General features: G+C 38.9%; 1 protein-coding gene across 1 annotated transcript in view; it reads right to left on the bottom strand.

The window, feature by feature from the left end:
* The window catches only part of LOC114050009 (C4b-binding protein alpha chain-like), a 58,310-nt gene extending 40,750 nt beyond the window's left edge, over positions 1 to 17,560 (bottom strand). Inside the window, exons 1-4 of the mRNA XM_027871521.1 lie at positions 17,208 to 17,560; positions 16,586 to 16,777; positions 11,495 to 11,594; positions 337 to 425 (exon numbers count right to left, since the gene is read on the bottom strand). Coding sequence (XP_027727322.1) covers positions 337 to 425; positions 11,495 to 11,594; positions 16,586 to 16,777; positions 17,208 to 17,526 — 700 coding nt within the window. The 5' untranslated portion in view covers positions 17,527 to 17,560. The remainder of the gene's footprint in view (positions 1 to 336; positions 426 to 11,494; positions 11,595 to 16,585; positions 16,778 to 17,207) is intronic.
* Positions 17,561 to 18,925: the final 1,365 nt, after the last annotated feature.

Genomic DNA, 18,925 nt, shown 5'->3' on the forward strand with positions numbered 1-18,925 from the left:
TATAAAGGCAAAGCTCCTCTCTTTATACAAAGATATAACCTCATATTGCCTACCAGATATGGGGCTGATGTTTCTCTTTCAGAATAAGTTCTGGCATTCATTAGATAGCTGGGTTTAATAGCTTTAGAAAATAAATTTTTGTGTTGCAAATCTCAGAATGAATAGTACCTTCATTCTTAAAATAAATGCTCTGAGTGTTTAAGGTTTAAATAAAAGTTAACACAGTATGCAAAATACGCGCCAATGCTCCTTTGGCAAGGCAGTTTTAAACTGTATTTGCTATGCAAAATACAAAGTTCACCCTGTGAATTTTTGTGGCTTGGGTTAGCAACTTACTTTGGCAATGTGGAAGAGGTTCACTCCACCCAACCCGGTTTTCACCTACAATTTGACATAGGCTCTCACGCTCACCGACTAACAAGAACCTAAAGGTAAGAGTAAAAAACATTTCTGTTTGCTTTTGTGTGAATCGTGGGGCAATTCAGAAAAACTGGGGATTTAATATCAAAGAAAAGGGAGGTATGGAAGAAAGTCCTGCTGATAGATGGAAAGAATGCAGTAAATAAACAAGGTCATGAAAAAAGGTGGATGGATTTGCTTATCTCAAATCAAAGGAATAATCAAAATTCTTGAACAAGAATGACAGAAATAAAATCTTCAAAATAAATATTGCTTATAACAATCTGATAATAATCACTAAATGTCCTTTGGGAAATGGGTAGTCTCTTAAATTTTTATCACTTCCTTGTAGATTCTGAGTATTTTCCAATGGGTATAAAAAAGATATTTAAAAAATTTTTCCAAGGAGTTAGGAAAGAAATTGTTATAATCACATGAATTTTTTCAAATTCCACAGTATACACACTTACAACTATAAAAACAACAACAATAATAATTTTAAAACATCCAGAAAAACATACACAAGAAACAGTACCAAAGAAGACATGGGAAGAGATTGTTTCATTACTATCATCATATTAAGATAAGGCACTGTCTTTTTCCTACGGGAGCAGTCTAGTTGCTGAAAGGGTAAAGAACTTTTGTGCACAAAAAACCTAAATGAGGTTGAAAATTAATTTTAGGAATAGAAATTCAATTGTTGCGTAAAGAAAAAGGATTAAATCATTTTGTGAAGGATGCAGGATACTACCCCCATTTGAATGTGAATGGTTGGATTGCCAAAAGGGGCAGAAAAAGAACCTTTGTCTATTAATTATTATTATTGTTATTATGGCTTTTTATGATTATGAATTTGATAAATATCAAACATTTCCCCACACAAAGAAAGAAACAGAGGACTATATCTGAAATCATGAATCTCCTCTATGAACTTTTTTTTCAATGAATATTTCTAATTTAACACGGTAAACCCAGCAATGCTCTTCTTGCCTATGTTCCCTTGGGAACTTCATTCTACTTGCTTCTGTGTCTGAAAATGTAAACTTTCTAATAGACCTCCAGTTCATCACATCTATACCAAGAGGCAGGTAGCAGGAATCATCATCAAAAGAGGGATCATTGCATTGGTTATAGTTCTTAAGTTTTTTTTTCCACACTTATTTTCTTTTATAATGGAGTATTCATTGTAAAACACTGTCCTCCTGGTTCTGCTTAGTTCACTATGCATCATTTCATACTGTTCCCCCATTCCCCAGTTTACATCTTCTTTTTATGGGTTGTATTCTCCCATCAGAATGTAAGGTCTTTGAGGACATGGACTGGCTTGCTTGCATTGTATAATTCCTAGTACAGAGTAAGCACTTAATAAATTAAAAAAAAAGAAGAAAGGAAAACCAAATCGCTAATATCAAAAGGGAAAAAGGAAAATTCACAAGGAAAGTTCATAACAAATGAAAAGAAAATAAATGAAATTATTAGAATCCAACAATATACTGGGAGGTGAGGGGGATGAAAGAGTAAAAGGGGAAGTGAGGGACAGAGAGAGAAATGGAGACAGCGAGAAAAAAAAAAGATTTTTGTTGTTCAGAGTTGTGTCCAACTCTTTGTAACCCCACTTGGCATTTTCTTGGCAAAGATACTGGAGTGGTTTAACCATTGCCTTCTCCAGATCATTTTACAGATGAGGAAACTGAGGCAAACAGAGTGAAGTGACTTGCCCAGGGTCACACAGCTAGGAAGTGTTTAAGGCCAGATTTGACTCAGGAAGATGGGATCCATTGCTCCACCTAGCTGCCTAGAGAGAATGATTGTATTAGAGAAAAGATACTTCCTCAGTCCCCTCAGGGATACCCTTAGAACCCAGAGGAGGCCACGGAACCAGCTTTGCCCTGAGAGAGAAAAGTGAGTCCAAAGCATTACTCTATTCCAAACGGCTGGTAAGAGTTTAAAAAAAAAACTATTTTGAAAACTATTTGTCCATATCCTTTAACTACTTGTCCCTTGTGGAATGGACATACAGACATGCTAATTCACTGGTCCTTACTCTAGGCACTGCATGCTTACTTTCAGGCACCGCATAAGCCTGAAAATTTGCATGTTTGCCTGCATATTGCAATGTTCATCTGCAGTGGGTCAGTGGAGGCTTTGCACAGTAGTAACTAGTCTTTTCCTGTCTGCTAAGTTATATTCAGTATTATATTTTGTGATTTTTGGGGAGATGTTTGCCATGTTTAGTGACTTCCAACTTTCTTCTTGAAGAAAGTAGTGTGATCCATAAGTTAGACACACTTGCATATTCTGAGAAGCCTATGGATTCTTTCACTTCTTAATCTTGAACCATGTTTTCCAACATATCAGTCAGTCAGTCAGTCAATAAGTGCCTGTTCTGTGTTAAGCACTGTACTAATCACTGGAGACATGAAATTAAGCAAAAGACAGTCCTTGACCTCAAGGAGCTTACAATCTAATGAGGGAAACAATGAGCAAACATATGCAAACAAGCTACATACAGGATATATAGGAAATAATTAACAAAGATAATTAAGAAGAGTTGAGAAAGGGTTCCTATAGAAGATGGTATTTTAGCTGGAACTTCAGGGAAGCCGGGAGGCAGAGATGAGGAGAGATGGCATTCTAGACATGGGAGATGGCCAGAGACTAGAGCCGAGAGATGGAGTGTCTTGTTCATGGAACAAAAAGGAGGTCAGTGTTACTGGATCAAAGTGCATGTTGTAGGGAGTAAGGTGTAAAAGACTAGAAAGGGGTGTGTGTGTGTGTGTGTGTGTGTGTGTGTGGTAATTACAAAGGACTTTGAACTCCAAACAGAGAATTTTGTATTTGATCTTGGAGACTGTAGGGAGACATTGGAGTTGACTGAGTAGAGAAAGGAGTCACATGGTTAAACTTGTGCTTTAGAAAATCACTTTGGTGGCTAAATAGAGGATGACTTGGAGTGGGGAGAGACTTGAGGCAGGCAGACCCACCAGCAGGCTAGTGCAATAGCCCAGGTGTGAAGTGATGAGGGCCCACATTAAAGTGGTGGCAGTGTCAGAGGAGAGAAGGGGACATATTTGATAGATGTTACAAAGGTGAGAGAAGGGGGTGTATTTGAGAGATGTTGCACATATTTCACCATGCTCCTGTGTGCTCACCTTTACAGTGATGATAGCTAGCATCAAGGTTTGACTTGATCTGGAGAATCTTGTCAAGTTTTTTTTTTCTATGATTTCTCTATTGCTTCATCCTCCTCTGTGCCACTTGGCATCATTTAAGCCAAAACCCTCTTTGTATTCACCTTTTTGCTCTAACTCAGCTACTTATGATGAGCAAGGCAAGATGACCAAGAGCTCCATGAAATGGGGTTTCATGTTGTTTTTGAGAATAAATGAAACCAATTCTGCAAACTCATTCACCTCCCTGAGGGGAAACTATGAGCTATTCTTCCATTTAGCTACACCTTATGTTTTCTATTTTCATTTATAATGCAAAATTGTAAGTATGGATATGGTTCACTTGCTAAAGTAGCATCTCAACTTAGACACTGGACATAGATTTCATGTCTAGAGTACCAGCCAGTGCGTGTTTATACATGGTCTAAAAACTATGGTACTTGGTGAGTTTTGTCCTCCTTTGTACCAAACCACCATCATCACTGAAGAAGCATAAGAAAGGACCACAAAGTAATGAAGGCCTGGACAATCAACTTAACCCTTGTCTGTCTCAGTTTCCTCAATTATAAAATGAGGATAATAATAGCATGCATCTACCTCCTAGGCTTGTTGTAAAGATCAAATGAGATATTTGTAAAGAATTTAGCACAATGCTTGGCATACGGCAAGTTTTTAACAAATCCTTCCTTCCCTCCCTCTTTCCAGTTCCTTCCCTCCCTTCTTCCTTCCTACATTGCTTCCTTTCTTCTTTTCTCTCTCCCTTCCTCCCTCACTTCCTTCTTTTCTACTTTCCTTTCTCCCTTGCTTATTTCTTTCCTCCCTTTCTTCTCTACCTCCCTTTCTCTTTCCTTTCTTGCATTTTTCACTAGTATATGTTTCATGGGTCTCCATAGCCAAAGAATTTATCACCCAATGGTCAACACACTACTGATACCTTTGTAATCATCTAGGCTGGCCCTCAGTCAGTAAACTGTTGCTAAGACTATAACTGAAGTTCTTCTAGTTTGGAAGAACTTTCTATCACTTATGCACCCCTGGTGGAGTCTTCAAGGACTCAAAGTTACTTCCAAAACACAAAGGGGAATACTAAATAGATTTTGTGGAGTATCCATCAAAAAGATGCAAGAAATAAGAGGCAAAAATTGAGGGCTTGATAATGTAAATATGAAAGGATTTTGTGTGATAAAAAGAATTCTCTCTAGAGTAAAAAAATGGAAATGAACTAGAGAAAACATTTGCAAGAAATGTATAAGATAAAGGTCTGATATCCAGAATTTGTAAGGAAATGTGTATGGATATACACATATACACATATGAAACTTATAATAATAAAATACTGAAAAAAACTCAAACCATGTAGAAAATGGGGATGATTATTCTGGACAAGAGATGACTTTGCAAGAACATGACTGCAGTCTTCCCATATTTCAGTTTCAGTTACAGGGGTTGTCGTATAGAAGAGGGAATCAGATTTACTCTGCTTGGCTATGGAACATACAACTTGAACCAATGAGTAGAAGTTAAAGAGGCAGATTTAAGCCCAATATAAGGCAGTTTTTAAAAAAAAACAATTGTAATTGCCCAGAAATGGAATGCCAAGCCACAGAAGACAGTGATGGGCAGAATGGTATTGTAAAGAACTCCGGACTTGAAGCACGGGGTCTAAGAGTTGGGATCTCTGAAATCAACTTAGTCCATCCTATACCTGAACAATTCACTTCTCTACAATCTATCTTATGAGTGAATATCCAGACTTGGTGAAAAACAAACAAACAAAAACAAACCTCTATGAAGGGGGGAAACCTTAAATGAAGCCAAATCTGCAATAATAATAGCTAGGGCAGGGGGCACGGTGGATAGAGCACTGGGTTTGGAATCAGGAAGATGCATCTTTGTGAGTTCAAATCTGGCCTCAGACACTTACAAGCTATGTGACTGGACATACAAGCTATGTGACTGGACAAATCATTTGAGTCCATTTGCCTCATTTTCCTCATCTGTAAAACGAGCCAGAGAAGGAAATGTCAAACCACTTCAGTATTTTTATCAAGAAAACCCCCAAATGGGGTTATGAAGAGTTGGATACTACAGAACAACAACAACAATAACAGCTAGCATTTATGTAGCTAATACATAAGGCTTTGCAAAACACTTTATATATGTTATCTCACTTGAAGGGAAAGGAAGGCTTTAAAGCTTGCACTTTACAGCTTGCAAAACACTTTATATATGTTACCTCACTTGAAGGGAAAGGAAAAAGAACAATCCAGGGGTGGGGAACCTACAGCCACATGTGGCTTTAAGAATGTAGGCTCCCCACCCCTGGAATAAGCATTTACTAAGTATCTACTATGTGCCAGATATTGCGCTCAGCACTTTTACAAATTTACAAATATTATCTCATTTGATCTTCACAGCAACCCTGCAAGGTAGATACTATTATTATCCCCATTTTACAGATATGGAAATTGAGTCTGAGAAGAGTTGACTTGTCCAGGATCACACAGCCAATAAGGGTCTGTGGCAGGATTTAAACTCAGATATTCCTGACTCCAGGTTTAGCACTCTATCTACTATACTACCCAGCTTGCCTATTCAGAGCTTGCTATTCACTTCCTGCCTTCTGAAGTCAAAGAGAACAAGTTCAATCCTTCTCTGCAAATGCCTCAAGACTCTAGGACTTATATTTGTCACAAACAGGAGAAGAGAGATTCATTACATGATCAGAACTGGAGGGTAGAGTTTTCTGGTATAGCAGACTTTTAAAAATCTCTATTGTAGACATGGAGGAAGATGGAAAGTTGTAGAGAAAATGCATCAGGGGCAGTGGATTCAGAACTTTTCACAGGAGACTGACCATAAGCTGTGTGTAGCTTTTTCCCTTCCCTGGCTTATAGCTCAGTTTATGATGAGAATCCAACAGAGTGGCTGACCATGGTGTATGTACTGCACTCTCAGGGCAGCATTGTTCATTATGTAAGAATTCTTTGCTTTTTAAAAGTTTTACTTCCTGGCCATTGTGAACAATGGTTTTCTAGATAAAAGTAAAGTATTTTTTAATTTAAGATTTTATTTCATTAAATATTTCCTAATTACATTAACAAAAATTTTTTAATAATCATTCACAAAAATTTTGAGTTCCAAATTCTCTCCCTCACTCTTGCCTTACTCCCTTCCTTGAGAAGGCAAACAATTTGATTTCAATTATATATGTGAGGTCATGCAAAACATATTTCCATATTAGCCATGTTGCAAAAAAAACTCACTAAAAATAAAACAATAAGAATAAAGTTTAAAAAAGTATGCTTCAATCTGCATTCAGAGTTCATCAGTTCTGTCTCTGGAGATGGAGAGCATTTTTCATCATGGGTCATTTGGAACTGTCTTAGATCATCTGGATCAGAGTAGCCAAGTCATCCTTTACAATATTGCTATTACAGTGTCCAATGTTCTAGTGTTTCTGCTCATTTTACTTTGCATGAATTCATCTAAGTTTTCCCAGGTTTTTCTGAAAATCTCCTGCTTGCCATTTCTTATAGCACAATAGCATTCCATCACAATCAAATAACTACAACTTGTTTAGCCATTCCCCAGTTGATGGGCATCTCACCAATTTCTAATTCTTTGCCATCACAAAAAGAGCTACTATAAATATTTTTGTACATTATATCTCCTCATATAGAAATGTAAACCTTTTAACCTTATTGTGTCCTTATGATTTCTTTTTCATGTTTACCTTTTCATGCTTCTCTTGAGTCTTGTGTTTGAATGTCAAATTTTCTATTCAACTCTGGTCTTTACGTCAGGAATGCTTGAAAGTTCTCTATTTCATTAAATATACATTTTTTCCCTTGAAGGATTATACTCCGTTTTACTGGGTAGGTTATTCTTGGTTGTAATCTGAACTCTTTTGCCCTCCAGAATATCATATTTGAAGCCTTCTGCTCCTTTAATGATGCTCAATCTTGTATGATCCTGACTGTGCCTCCACAGTATTTAAGTGGTGTTTTTCTGACTGCTTAAAACATTTTCTCTTTGACTTGGGAGCTCTGGAATTTTGCTATAATAATCCTGGGAGTTTTCACTTACGGTTCTCTTTCAGGTGGTTATCAGTAGATTTTTTTCAATTTTTAGTTTATTCTCTGTTTCTAGGATGTCAGGGTAGTTTTCCTTGATAATTTCTTGAAATATGATGTCTAGCTCTTTCTTTTATTATGGCTTTCAGGTAGTCAAATAATTCTTAAATTGTTTCTCCTCGATTTATTTTCCATGCCAGTTGTTTTCCAATGAGATATTTCACATTGTCTTCTATTTTTTCTTTCTTTTGGTTTTGTTTTATAATTTCTTATGTCTCATGGAGTCTTATCTTGCACTTGCTGATTTTAATTCTTAGAATTTAACTTCTTCAGTGAAAACACCTTTTTCTCCCATTTGGCCAATTCTGCTTTTTAAGGTGTTGTTTTTATCAGTGAATTTTTGTACCTCTTTCTCCATTTGGCAAATTCTGTTTTCTTGAGTATTTCCTTTTGTCCCTCTTTTACGAAGGTGTTAGTTGTCTTAATAATTTTCTTCCTTTGCTTTAATTTCTTTACCTAATTTTTCACCTACCACTTTTATTTGATTTTAGAAAGTTTTTTTTTAGCTCATCCAGGAATTTCTTTCTTTTTTTTTTTTTTGGCAAGGCAATTGGGGTTAAGTGACTTGCCCGGGGTCACACAGCTAGTAAGTGTCAAGTGTCTGGTCTGAAGTCAGATTTGAACTCAGGTCCTCCTGACTCCAGGCCTGGTGCTCTATCCATTGCACCACCTAGCTGTCCCTCATTCAGTAATTCTTGTTGAGCTTGTATCCACTTCACATTTTTCTTTGCGGCTTTGTTTGTAGCTGTTTTGACTTCATTGTCATCTTCTTCTGAGTTTGTGCTTTGGTCTTCCCTGTTATCATAGTAGTTTCTTATGATCAGGTTCTTTTTTTGTTGTTTGCTCATTTTTTTCACTCTATTTCTTGATTTGGAACCTTATGTTAGTGTTGGGCTCTCTTCTCAGCTTGAAGGGGGAGGCGCTCTGTCTCAAGCTTCAGGTCTTTTCACACTGTTGTTTTCAGAGCTAGTTCTGGAGGTCTTGAAGTCTTCTGTGCTTCCAAGGTGGTCTGGGGAAAAGTGTGGTCACTGTTCTCTTGGTCTACTGGCCCTTACCCAGGAAAGGCTCCTGACCCCTTGAGATTGCAATTAATACTGCTCCGTATGGCCCTCCTTCCTTGGAACCAGAAACAAAACTGTTCTCAGAGTCCCTGATCCCTTGGGGCCAGAAGTGATACTGCTGCTCAGGGATTCTACTCCCTCTTGACTGAAAGTACTCCTCTCCTCCCTTGAGCTATAATCCAGAAGTGGACATAGGTAATGGAGTTGCCAAATAAAGTCTGGCCCTGTTGTTCAGCGCTAGAACAGGAGTCCCTTGTAATCTCTTTCTAACTAGCTGCCAAGTCCCCTTACCACGACTAACTTGACAGCACCCAAACCTGCAGCTGCTTCTGTCACTACACCGGCATCCCACCATTGTTGTTTTATCCGCATGGGTCAGCCTCCACCCTCATGTCATAGAGTTCTCTTTCCAACCTCCTAAATTATCTTTGGCTGTTGGCTCTGCCATTCCATGATTCAATTTGAGGTGTTATTTTAAAGTTAATTGGAGGGAAATATTGGGAGAGCTATACCTCCCTTACTTCAGTATCCTGAGTTTACTTATTTATTTTTCTATAGAAAGGATGATAAAGGAAGGAAATCTGTGGATAATTGTTAAATTCAACTGGCCAGGAAATTACCCTCTCTTCTTGGAAATCAACAGGGCTCATAGCATTTTATAAATTCTATCTGCAATTCAGTTTTTTTTTTAAGTTCTGTAACTTTTCAGAGAGAGGAAGCCAGGTGGAACTGGGACCTTTGTCCTATATTAAAACCTTCACAAGCTAATCTCATTATTTCCAACTAGACAGGTTACTTCCCACCAGGACTTTCCTATACCCACTGAAGAGAGGGGGAAGAGGAGTTGGGACTTCAAGGGATCACTTCCTGAGGCCTCCACAGTGACTGCTGCCAGACAATACTTAGAAGATAGTTACTGCACTGTCCTTTTCAACCCTTTTCCTTCTTCCTGACTTCCCCCAAGCCTTCTTTTCTCCAGATAAACACCCTCTACTCCTTTCTTCTGACTGTATTATAGCATGATCTAAGGCCCTTCATCATTCCTGTCACCTTGTTTTGAATGCTTGCTAAAAATAACCATTATCCTTCCTAAAATGTGGCAACTAAAACTGAACAAAAGATTCTAGATATGGTTCTCACTAAGGCAAAGAACAGCAGTTTGAATCTTGACCCTGACTCTAGTTAGTTGTACATCCATGGGCAAATCACCTAATTTCTCTGAGCTTAGCTTCCTTATCTTCCTTATTTATTCTGTAGGATGTTGATACAAGTTTTACAAAAGAATTTACCTGTAAGCCTTAAAGCACAACAGAAAAGTGAGTTGTTACTATTATGAATTCCCTCGTACTGTACATTTTCAAAGTGAAGAGTGGAAGACCATTTGAGGAGATCCATACTTCAAGGATGGGTTGGGCTAAGTGATCTCTGGGGTCCTTTCTTACTTGAGATAAATACAAACCTTTACTTCAGTAACAGGTTTAAGGAGACCAGAGTTACTGAACTCTCAACTTGAGATTGGGGAAAATAAGTTGAGTGATGCCAGGTATGGGAGAAGGTACAGATTGAATGGAAATGAATGAAAAGTTTGACAACAGTGAGAAAAGAGGTTCTAAAACTTTTTTTTTAAGAACAACCTGGTTTATATTCTATTGCAAATTCCCCCAGTGAAGGAGTCTGCTCCAAAAGTATCATGGGAGGTATAATCCAGAACCATCTCCTAAGGATACTATCTCCCTGACACCAAAACATTACGAGAAAATGGTGGACTAGATCTCAGAAGAGGGCCTTTATGCAAGTTTACTCTCTAAGTATCCCCACAATATTAACTGAGTTTCCAAGATTTAACTAATGAAAATCAATCCAATTGTGTCCTTTAAATGTAGGACTTCCCCATGCTATCTATTCTCTAAAAACTGGACTCAGTAGATACCCATTGATTGAAAATGGCTAAACAAATTGTAGTATATAAATATGAAGGAATATTACCACATTACAAGAAATGATGACTATGAGGACTACAGAGAAACAAAGGAAGATACATGAACTGACGAAAAATGAAGTAAGCAGAACCAGAAAAACAATATACATGATGATTACAATATAAATGAAATGAGCAACAGAATCGCTGACATTATAATGACCGATTTTGTCCTCAAAGAAGAGATATGAAAATAAACTTCCTTTTTTCTTTGCAAAGGCATAGGACCACAGATATAGATCACTGCATATAATTTAGTATGTTGGACTTATCTGATGAAACAAATTGTTTTGCTGACCTGCTTTCTTTACCTCTTTAATTCTTTGTTACAAGAGGTGGCTTTCATGGGGTAGGGGAGTGTGGGTGGGGTGGGATTGGGAGAGGAAATATTGTGAAATATAGGTGATGTAAGAATACAAGGTCAATAATAACAAAAATGAATTATAATATGAAATCATTCTGAACCAGTTAAGATCAATGAAATATATAACACACAAGTGCAACAATTAGCTTGAGATCATAACAACAAAAATCATAAAGAACTCTGGGCTGCCCTAATATGAATACAAGTAGCTATTAACCTATTCCTTCACATTTTTGGCAAAGGAAGGTTTTAGAATTTTTAAAGAAAGGATCCTCAGTAACCGTAGACTACAGAGAATTAAAAATAGAAATTTCAACCTTATTTTGGTTCTTCAGTTATTTATCAATAATAATAAATATAATGACACATCAAAGTTAGCAACTTACCCTTTATCACAACTAAAAGTAATAGTTGAACCAAATACAATGTCCTCCTCGATATTAACATGACCATTGGCTAGCTCTCCAATGTTAGGGCACCGTTTTTCTAGTAAGAAATAAAGTGAAAAAAAAGAAATAAAGTGAGAATTAGTTGCCATTTCACATTATGTGAAGCACATATTAGTTTTTAAAATCAGGGTCATAATTATACTGAGATATTTGGGGGCAGTGGACCCTAATTAAAAACTCTTCCTCATGCCCATCAATTGGAGAATGGCTGAACAAGTTGTGGTATGTGAATGTAGTAGAATACTATTATACAATAAGAAATGATATGCAGGCAGATTTCAGAAAAACCTGGAAAGATCTGTACCAATTGATGCAAAGTGAAATGAGCAGAACCAGAAAAACATCATACATAGTATCAGCAACATGTATGATGATCAACTATAAATGACTTAGCTCTTCTCAGCAACACGATGATCTAAGACAAGTACAGAGAACCCATGATGGAAAATGCTACCCACATCCAGATAAAGAACTGATAGACTCTGAATATAGATCAAAGCATACTTTTTTTCACTTACTTTATTTTTTTCATGCTTTTTTCCTCTTGATGTTTTTTTCTTTCACAACTGTGACTAATATGGAAATACGTTTTACAAAATCGCACATATATAATCTATATCAAATTGCCTACCATTTCAAGAAGTGGGGAAGGAAGGATGGAAGGCGAAAAATCTGGAACTCAAAATCTTGTAAAAACGAATGCTAAAAATTATCTTGATATACAACTGGGAAAAAATAAAATACTATTAAAAAAAAGAAAATTCTTCTCGAACCAAACCAAACCAAAACAAAATAAATAATTAAGATTATGTAAACATTTATTAAGAACCTATCTGTTAAAGCTCAATTCAAATGCCACCTTCTCCATGAAACCTTGTCTAATTCTCCCTCCTTGCTTTCATTTCTATCAGGGCACTTTGTTATTCCCTAATATACTTATCATATATTGTGTATAGTACAACTATTTGTGCTGGTGTCTTATTCAGCTACTAGGTTACAAGCTCCATAAGTATAAGGGCTGCGTCTTATTTTAACTTTATATTTGTTTCAGCACTTAGAAGAGCTGGTACTTAAGACCCTGGTAGTGGGGGTGGGAGAGCAGGGGCGGAAAGGCAAAGAGCTTAACAAACTTAGACTATGTGGAAGGAAATAATATGAGCTAGTGCTAGAAAGGCTGCATAAACCCAGATTGTTTGGGTCCTTGAATGTCAAAAAAAAAAAAAAAGGAAGATGAACTTTACTTGGTAGGTAATAGGGAGCCACTGAATATTATTGGCCAGAAGCATGATATAACTAGGAAGAATGGAGCAATTGGGGTTTTTGTTTGTTTGTTTTTGACAGTGATATAAGGTACGGATTGGAAAGGGGAGAGACGGGATGTTATTGCTGTTGTCCAGGCAGGGTTGGGAACAGTGGTCTGAAGCTGTAATTTCTGCTATTAGGAAGGCTGACGCTAGTGGACTGCTGTAACTAGGGAGTTCTGAGCTGCAGTAGGCTGAGCTGATCAAGTGTCCACACAAAGTCGAACACCAAGATATTCAGGCTCTGGGAAGAGGACACCAGATGGCCTAAGGAGGGGAGAACTGGCCCAGTTAGAATGGAGCTGGTCAAAGCTCCCATGTCAATCAGTACTGGGATCTGGCCCATGAGTGGCCACTACACTTCTATCCTGGGTGAAATATGAAGTCCTAGTCTTAATAAATAAAACAAATAAACTAAACTAAATAAACTAAATAAATAAACTAAACTAAATAAACAAACTAAATAAATAAACTAAACTAAAATAAATAAAACAAAAACAAAAACAAAAACAAACACAAACAAAAAACCCATGGTCTATGCAGATAATAATAGGGGCCTGATTCTAGATAGTTGCAGTGGAAAGAGAGAGGAAGGGACCATGCAAAAGACACTCCTATTGAATCAATAGGAGTAGCTATATGGATATGAGAACTAAGTGACAACTGGAAAATAAACCTAAAATTCTAGCCACTGGAGACTGGCTGAATGGTGGTACCAAAGACAATAATAGTGAAGTTGCAAAGAAGAGCAGGTTTAGTGAGTCAGGCAAAACAATGTACCAGTACTCTGCACTGAGGGAAGAGCTGTATATTTCATAAGTTCTCTGAAGTAAAGGTCACTATAATGTGATAACTTGTCCTCTCATCATATCAAATATGAATTCTAATGAATGAATGAATTAATGAAAAAGTATTTTTTAAGGGCTTACTTATTAGGTGCCAAGCACTGTGCTCAGCCATAGGGCTACAAATACAAAAGTGAGACAGTCCTTGCCCTCAAGGAGCTTATATTCTAATAAGGAAAGAAGACACATGCTCAATAGTGGTATCACTGGGTCAAAGGTTATGAACAGTTTAGTCATTTTTCCTGTATAATGTACTTTTGTATGTGGGCATTTTTTTTTTCAGAAAAAGAACAGTGTCAGAAGAAACACACATCCTCAGATAAAAATGTTAAAAGCAAAACAAAGACTTGTTCTGATGACCTGAGAGAAAACTGCTCCTCATATAATATGATATGATATAATATATGATATAATGTAATATGATGTAGTGTAGTGTTGTGTTATGTTATATTATATTAAATTTATAATAACATAAATAAATACACTGAGAGGATCTGTTTGAAGACAGAGGCCCAACTGACTTTAAGATGGTTTCAGGACATTGTGGTTCACTAGCTCACTGACATATGACTATTTTCAGAGTTTTAAAGGTTATACCTGAGAAATCATAAATCAACTAACTGTTTAGGGACCATTAGCATGGAGTCATACCTGACAGGAAGATGGGATTTTTAAGGTTCATAAATCAGATGTAAGGTATTGCTGTTGAGAAGGCCTTGACTTGAGGTTTCAGAAACCATATGATGAGACAGGCAACAATCAGATAAAGATGGAGGCTGGAGGGGATGATGCTTGCCGGAGAAGTAGGGGACAAAAGACACAGAAGGAAATAGGAGGAGATGTTTACAAAGGACAGAACGAAGAAGCTGACAGGCAGGTTCTGGGGCTGTTTTACTGGGAACTATGCTCACTGTAAGAGCAGGATCACTTGGCGGAGAGCTGACCGGTTGGAGAAAGGCTGAATCAACTGAGAGGTCAGGAGTACAAGGGATTCTGGAGTAGTAGCTAGTGAAATATTAAAGTGATAGACCTGGGGTCAAAGGTGAGTAGGGAGCAAAGGGAAGCAGGAATGAGAGATGGACTGGGAGCACAGTGATGGGATAAGGCAATGGTGTCAAACTCAAATAGGAGGGGGGCCACTAAACCACACATAAGGACCCCTACAAACTGCATGCTGACTTAGAAAACTATGTATTACCATTACCTATGTTCTGTTATATTTTTACTTATTTTGTTAAATATTTCCCAATTACATTTTAACCTGGTCCTACCACACTTGGGCTGCAACCCAAAGGACCTTGTGTTTGATATTTCTTGAGTTAAGGAACTGCAAGTCACATTTAACAAGCATTTAGTAAGCCCTTATCTATGTGTGTGGAGTAGGATAAGCCCCGAGGATACAAAGAAAAAGCAAAAATGCTACCTTCAAATTGCAAAGAGTCAAGGGTAGATTTAATGTTAGTGAAAGAGAGGGAAAACTGAAAGGATGGAATGTTCTGGCAAGAGAATACAATGTCAAAGTGTCAGACCTTGGAGATTTTAGAATTCTAAGAGTTAGTGAGTTCTATGGTATGACCAAGCTAATGATTAATTTTAATATGGTCACTGGGGTTTAGAAGTTTGAAGATGCTAATGATCAGGTTGCTAGAAGGGTCATCATTTTTTGTGTTCCCCCATTAACTATTTCTGGAGTCCACTACAAATGGCCATGATTAGTACATATATGCTACAAATCGTAGTTATACCAAGATCTAATATCCATTACTTTTTTCCTACTTAAGTAATCCTGTATGTACACAAAAGGCAATTTCTGGCTTGCTAATTGATCATCCATGCCCTGCCTTCTAATCATAGGTGAGTTGGAAGACACCTCAGAGGCCATTTAATCCAACCCCCTCACATTACAGATGAGGAAAGTGAGGTCTCTGAAGATTAAGTGACTATTTGAACTGAAGTCCTTTGACTCCAGAGCCAGTACCCTGGGTCATCCTCTTTTCTCTCTTTGTACTCTTTCTCTTGTCAATATCATCAACTTCCATAGGTTCAGTTATGATCTCTATGCTGATGATTCTTAAACCTCTAAATCCAGCCCTAAGCTCTCTCCTGAGCTTCAACAACTGCCTGTTGGACATTTCCATCTAAATGTCCCATAAGTAATTCCAACTTAACATGATGAAAACAGAACTTCTTTTTCCCTCTAAACACACCCCTCTTCCAAACTTTCTTATTTCTGTTGAAGGCTTCACCATCTTTCCAGTTCACCAGGTCCACAACCTCAGAATCATCACTGACTCTACTCTCCCTCACTTCTGAAGCCAATCAGTTACAAAGTCCTGTCCATGCAACCTTTATAATGCCTCTCATTCTGTCCACCATGTATTCATACTGGTCCTCTTCTCACAGTTACCTCTCAGAATTCTTAGATTCCTTCAACATTCAACTTAGGGGCTCCTAGAGAAGCCTTTCCTGATTTCCTGACTTTTTCCCTGATGTCCCTCTTCATCTTCTGATATTCTTGTATTTCATTATCTGAGTAAGTGCTAGATCTCCTCAGAAGAATGCAAAGTTCCTTCAGTGTCTCTGTACCCCCAAGACCTTGCATGTTAAATACTTAGTTAATGTTTACTGAATTTAATTGAAGTTTTGTTTCAATTTTCTGGCAAAAATCAGTAAATTCTGATACATAACATAGTCAGTGGCCTTTTCAGAATGGCTAAATTTCATGTTTTCATCCAGGACATCTATCTTAATTCATCTATGTGCTAAAAGTACATTACTCTAATACTTAAAATCAAAGGGTTTAAATGCAGGAATAGAGGGAGTAAAAGCTTCTTTTGAAAATTAATGGAAAAGGGAAGAGTAACAGTTTTAAGAATGCTAACTTTCACAAAAGTTGGTTGCCTTGGACCATGTTCCATCTGCAAGACAAGTACGTGTAGGTTGGAAATTACGGTTTCTTTGGTAACCTGGTCGACAAGTATACGTCACACTGTAACCCTCAGGAAAGCTTTCCCGGCCAGCAGAATCCCCTGACATCAACGCAAATGGTAACTTTTCTGGGACATCACAGTTACCTACATGGAGAGAGAAAAAGAAGAAATACTGAAGAGAGAAAAAGAGTCACTTGCGGATCACTTCTGGTACAATGACAATCCCCATTGGAGGACATCCCAGACATCACCAATCACCATCACTTCCTCCTGAGGGCTCCACAAAGCATCTGTTTCTATCTTTATTAGTCGTGTAGCAGTTTAACCTGGGGTGGATTTATCTTGTTTTTATTGGCGGTATTTGGTTGGTTGGTTTCCTTGATACTTCCTCCCGTTAGCCTCTGCTGGGGAGGCCAGCGGGAGTCCCGAAGGCTCCAGACAAGGACCACCCATCCTTCGTCCTCTCTCCTCCCGGGCCTCTCCGTGGCCATGACAACGCACCCTTCCCCTCAGTCTGCGTATGCCTTTCCCTCTCTGTTCCTCCCCCAATCCCGCGCGCCCTCCGGCCATTCACCGCGCGCCAAGGGCAGCAGCAGCAGCAGCAGCAGCAGCAACGATGGTGCCAGGCAGAGCAGCCCCAGCGCGGGAGGCGCACTCCGGGGCCCGCGGCTCATGATAGCCCCCGGCCGGGATGCACCGTGGGGTGCTCCGCAGTGCGGAATGCAGAGGGACGTCTTTGGTCCTGGCTCCGGACCGCCGGCAGAAGGAGTGGGGCGGGGGCCAAGGACACCGGCGTCGCGCTGGGCTCTCGGCGAAAGCCTGTGAGGGCGGGGCGGGACAGGAAGACAGCCCCACCCTTTGCTCATCGAGGTGTCCGGCGGTGTGGGAAGCATCTGCAGCCCGCCGCGCCCTCCACATCCACCTAGTTCCGAAAACCAAACCCTGTGCGCAGCCACTCCCTTCCGGACCAGCCCTAGTTAGGCGCCCTCAAACACCGTCGCCGGGCTTTATCTCGCGTGCACACAGTGTCTGTGCGCTGGCGCTGCAGTTGGACTTGGGAGCCTCTTGAGGGCAGGCCCTTTTTTTTATCCCCTTCGTACCCTCGGCACTTGGCACAGTGCCTCGCATTATAGCAGGCTCTTCATAATTGCTTCTTGATTTGAACACATTGCAATCTGATTGTAGAAAAATAAAATGTAATAATGCCTGGTGACATAAGTAGGAAAGAAGGAGAATTTTTTTTTAAAGAATAGAAGTTTCTTTGGTGGGAAGAAATGACTAGGAGAGGGCATTCGAGGCGTGGGGTACAGCCATTACAAAGGAACTGAAGTAGGGAAAGAATGAATTGTGTGAGGACCAGCAAGAAAGCCATCCACGGAGTGCAGACAGGTGGTAAATATATGATGCCTCTGGAAAGGTAGTCTGGGGCCAGGTGTGCCAAACAGGGGAGTTTATACAGCGGGAGAAGGCTCCCTTGTTCCAATACTATATCAGAGCTGACCATATGATTTTGCCATCCAGAGCAAGACCATGATTTAGTTTTCAGTTTGGTGGGTACATGGCCCCATAGAGGGAAAGGGGGACCTCCTCGGTAAACTATATGGACTCCTCATATTGAAACTTGTAGTTCCAAAGCATTAAAAGTGTATTTCAAAGTAGGCTATGCTACAATTCAAATCATATTTGTTAATCAGAAAAAAAAAAAACAAGGCACATAGGATTTGGAATATGAGAAATAAAGAATTGAGATGTTCGGCTATGTGTTCACTAGGACAGGTCTATTTGAAAAATGAAGGATTATCTGTAGTTTTTCACATGAGACTAAATTTTGCTGTAAGGCCCAGAAAGACTTAGTGAATAGAAAGCCAGCCTTGCAGGATGAAGACCTGTACTGAAGGCATGAAGATCCCTATTGCTAGATGGATTTTCCATACTCAGATTTCCCTAGGCCAATGAAATTTCAGGTTGAGACACAACAGGAATGTGAGCGAATGAATGAGTGAATGAATGAAAAGGCCCAGTGGTCCTTAGAATACAAGCAATGAAGCAGATGGTAAGGAATCTTCTTTAATGTAATTTCCAATGATAAAACTATATCAATTTTTGATTCTGAATCATTTGCCTGTGCTGAGAATTCTGGTGGCAAGAACTTTATTTTTCCAGTTCTGGGTAACCATGGCTGCTGAGGCAGGGGATTTCTCCACCTACAGATGCATTTGCCAGGTCCCATCTCCACAACAATTGCTTTCCTGGATGATAGTTACAGGGAGCAGGCTGGAAGCAGAGTTGGTG

The sequence above is a fragment of the Vombatus ursinus genome, unplaced genomic scaffold, assembly GCF_900497805.2.
Source record: "Vombatus ursinus unplaced genomic scaffold, bare-nosed wombat genome assembly UNPS02014798.1, whole genome shotgun sequence".
In the NCBI taxonomy this organism is placed as follows: Eukaryota; Metazoa; Chordata; class Mammalia; order Diprotodontia; family Vombatidae; genus Vombatus; species Vombatus ursinus.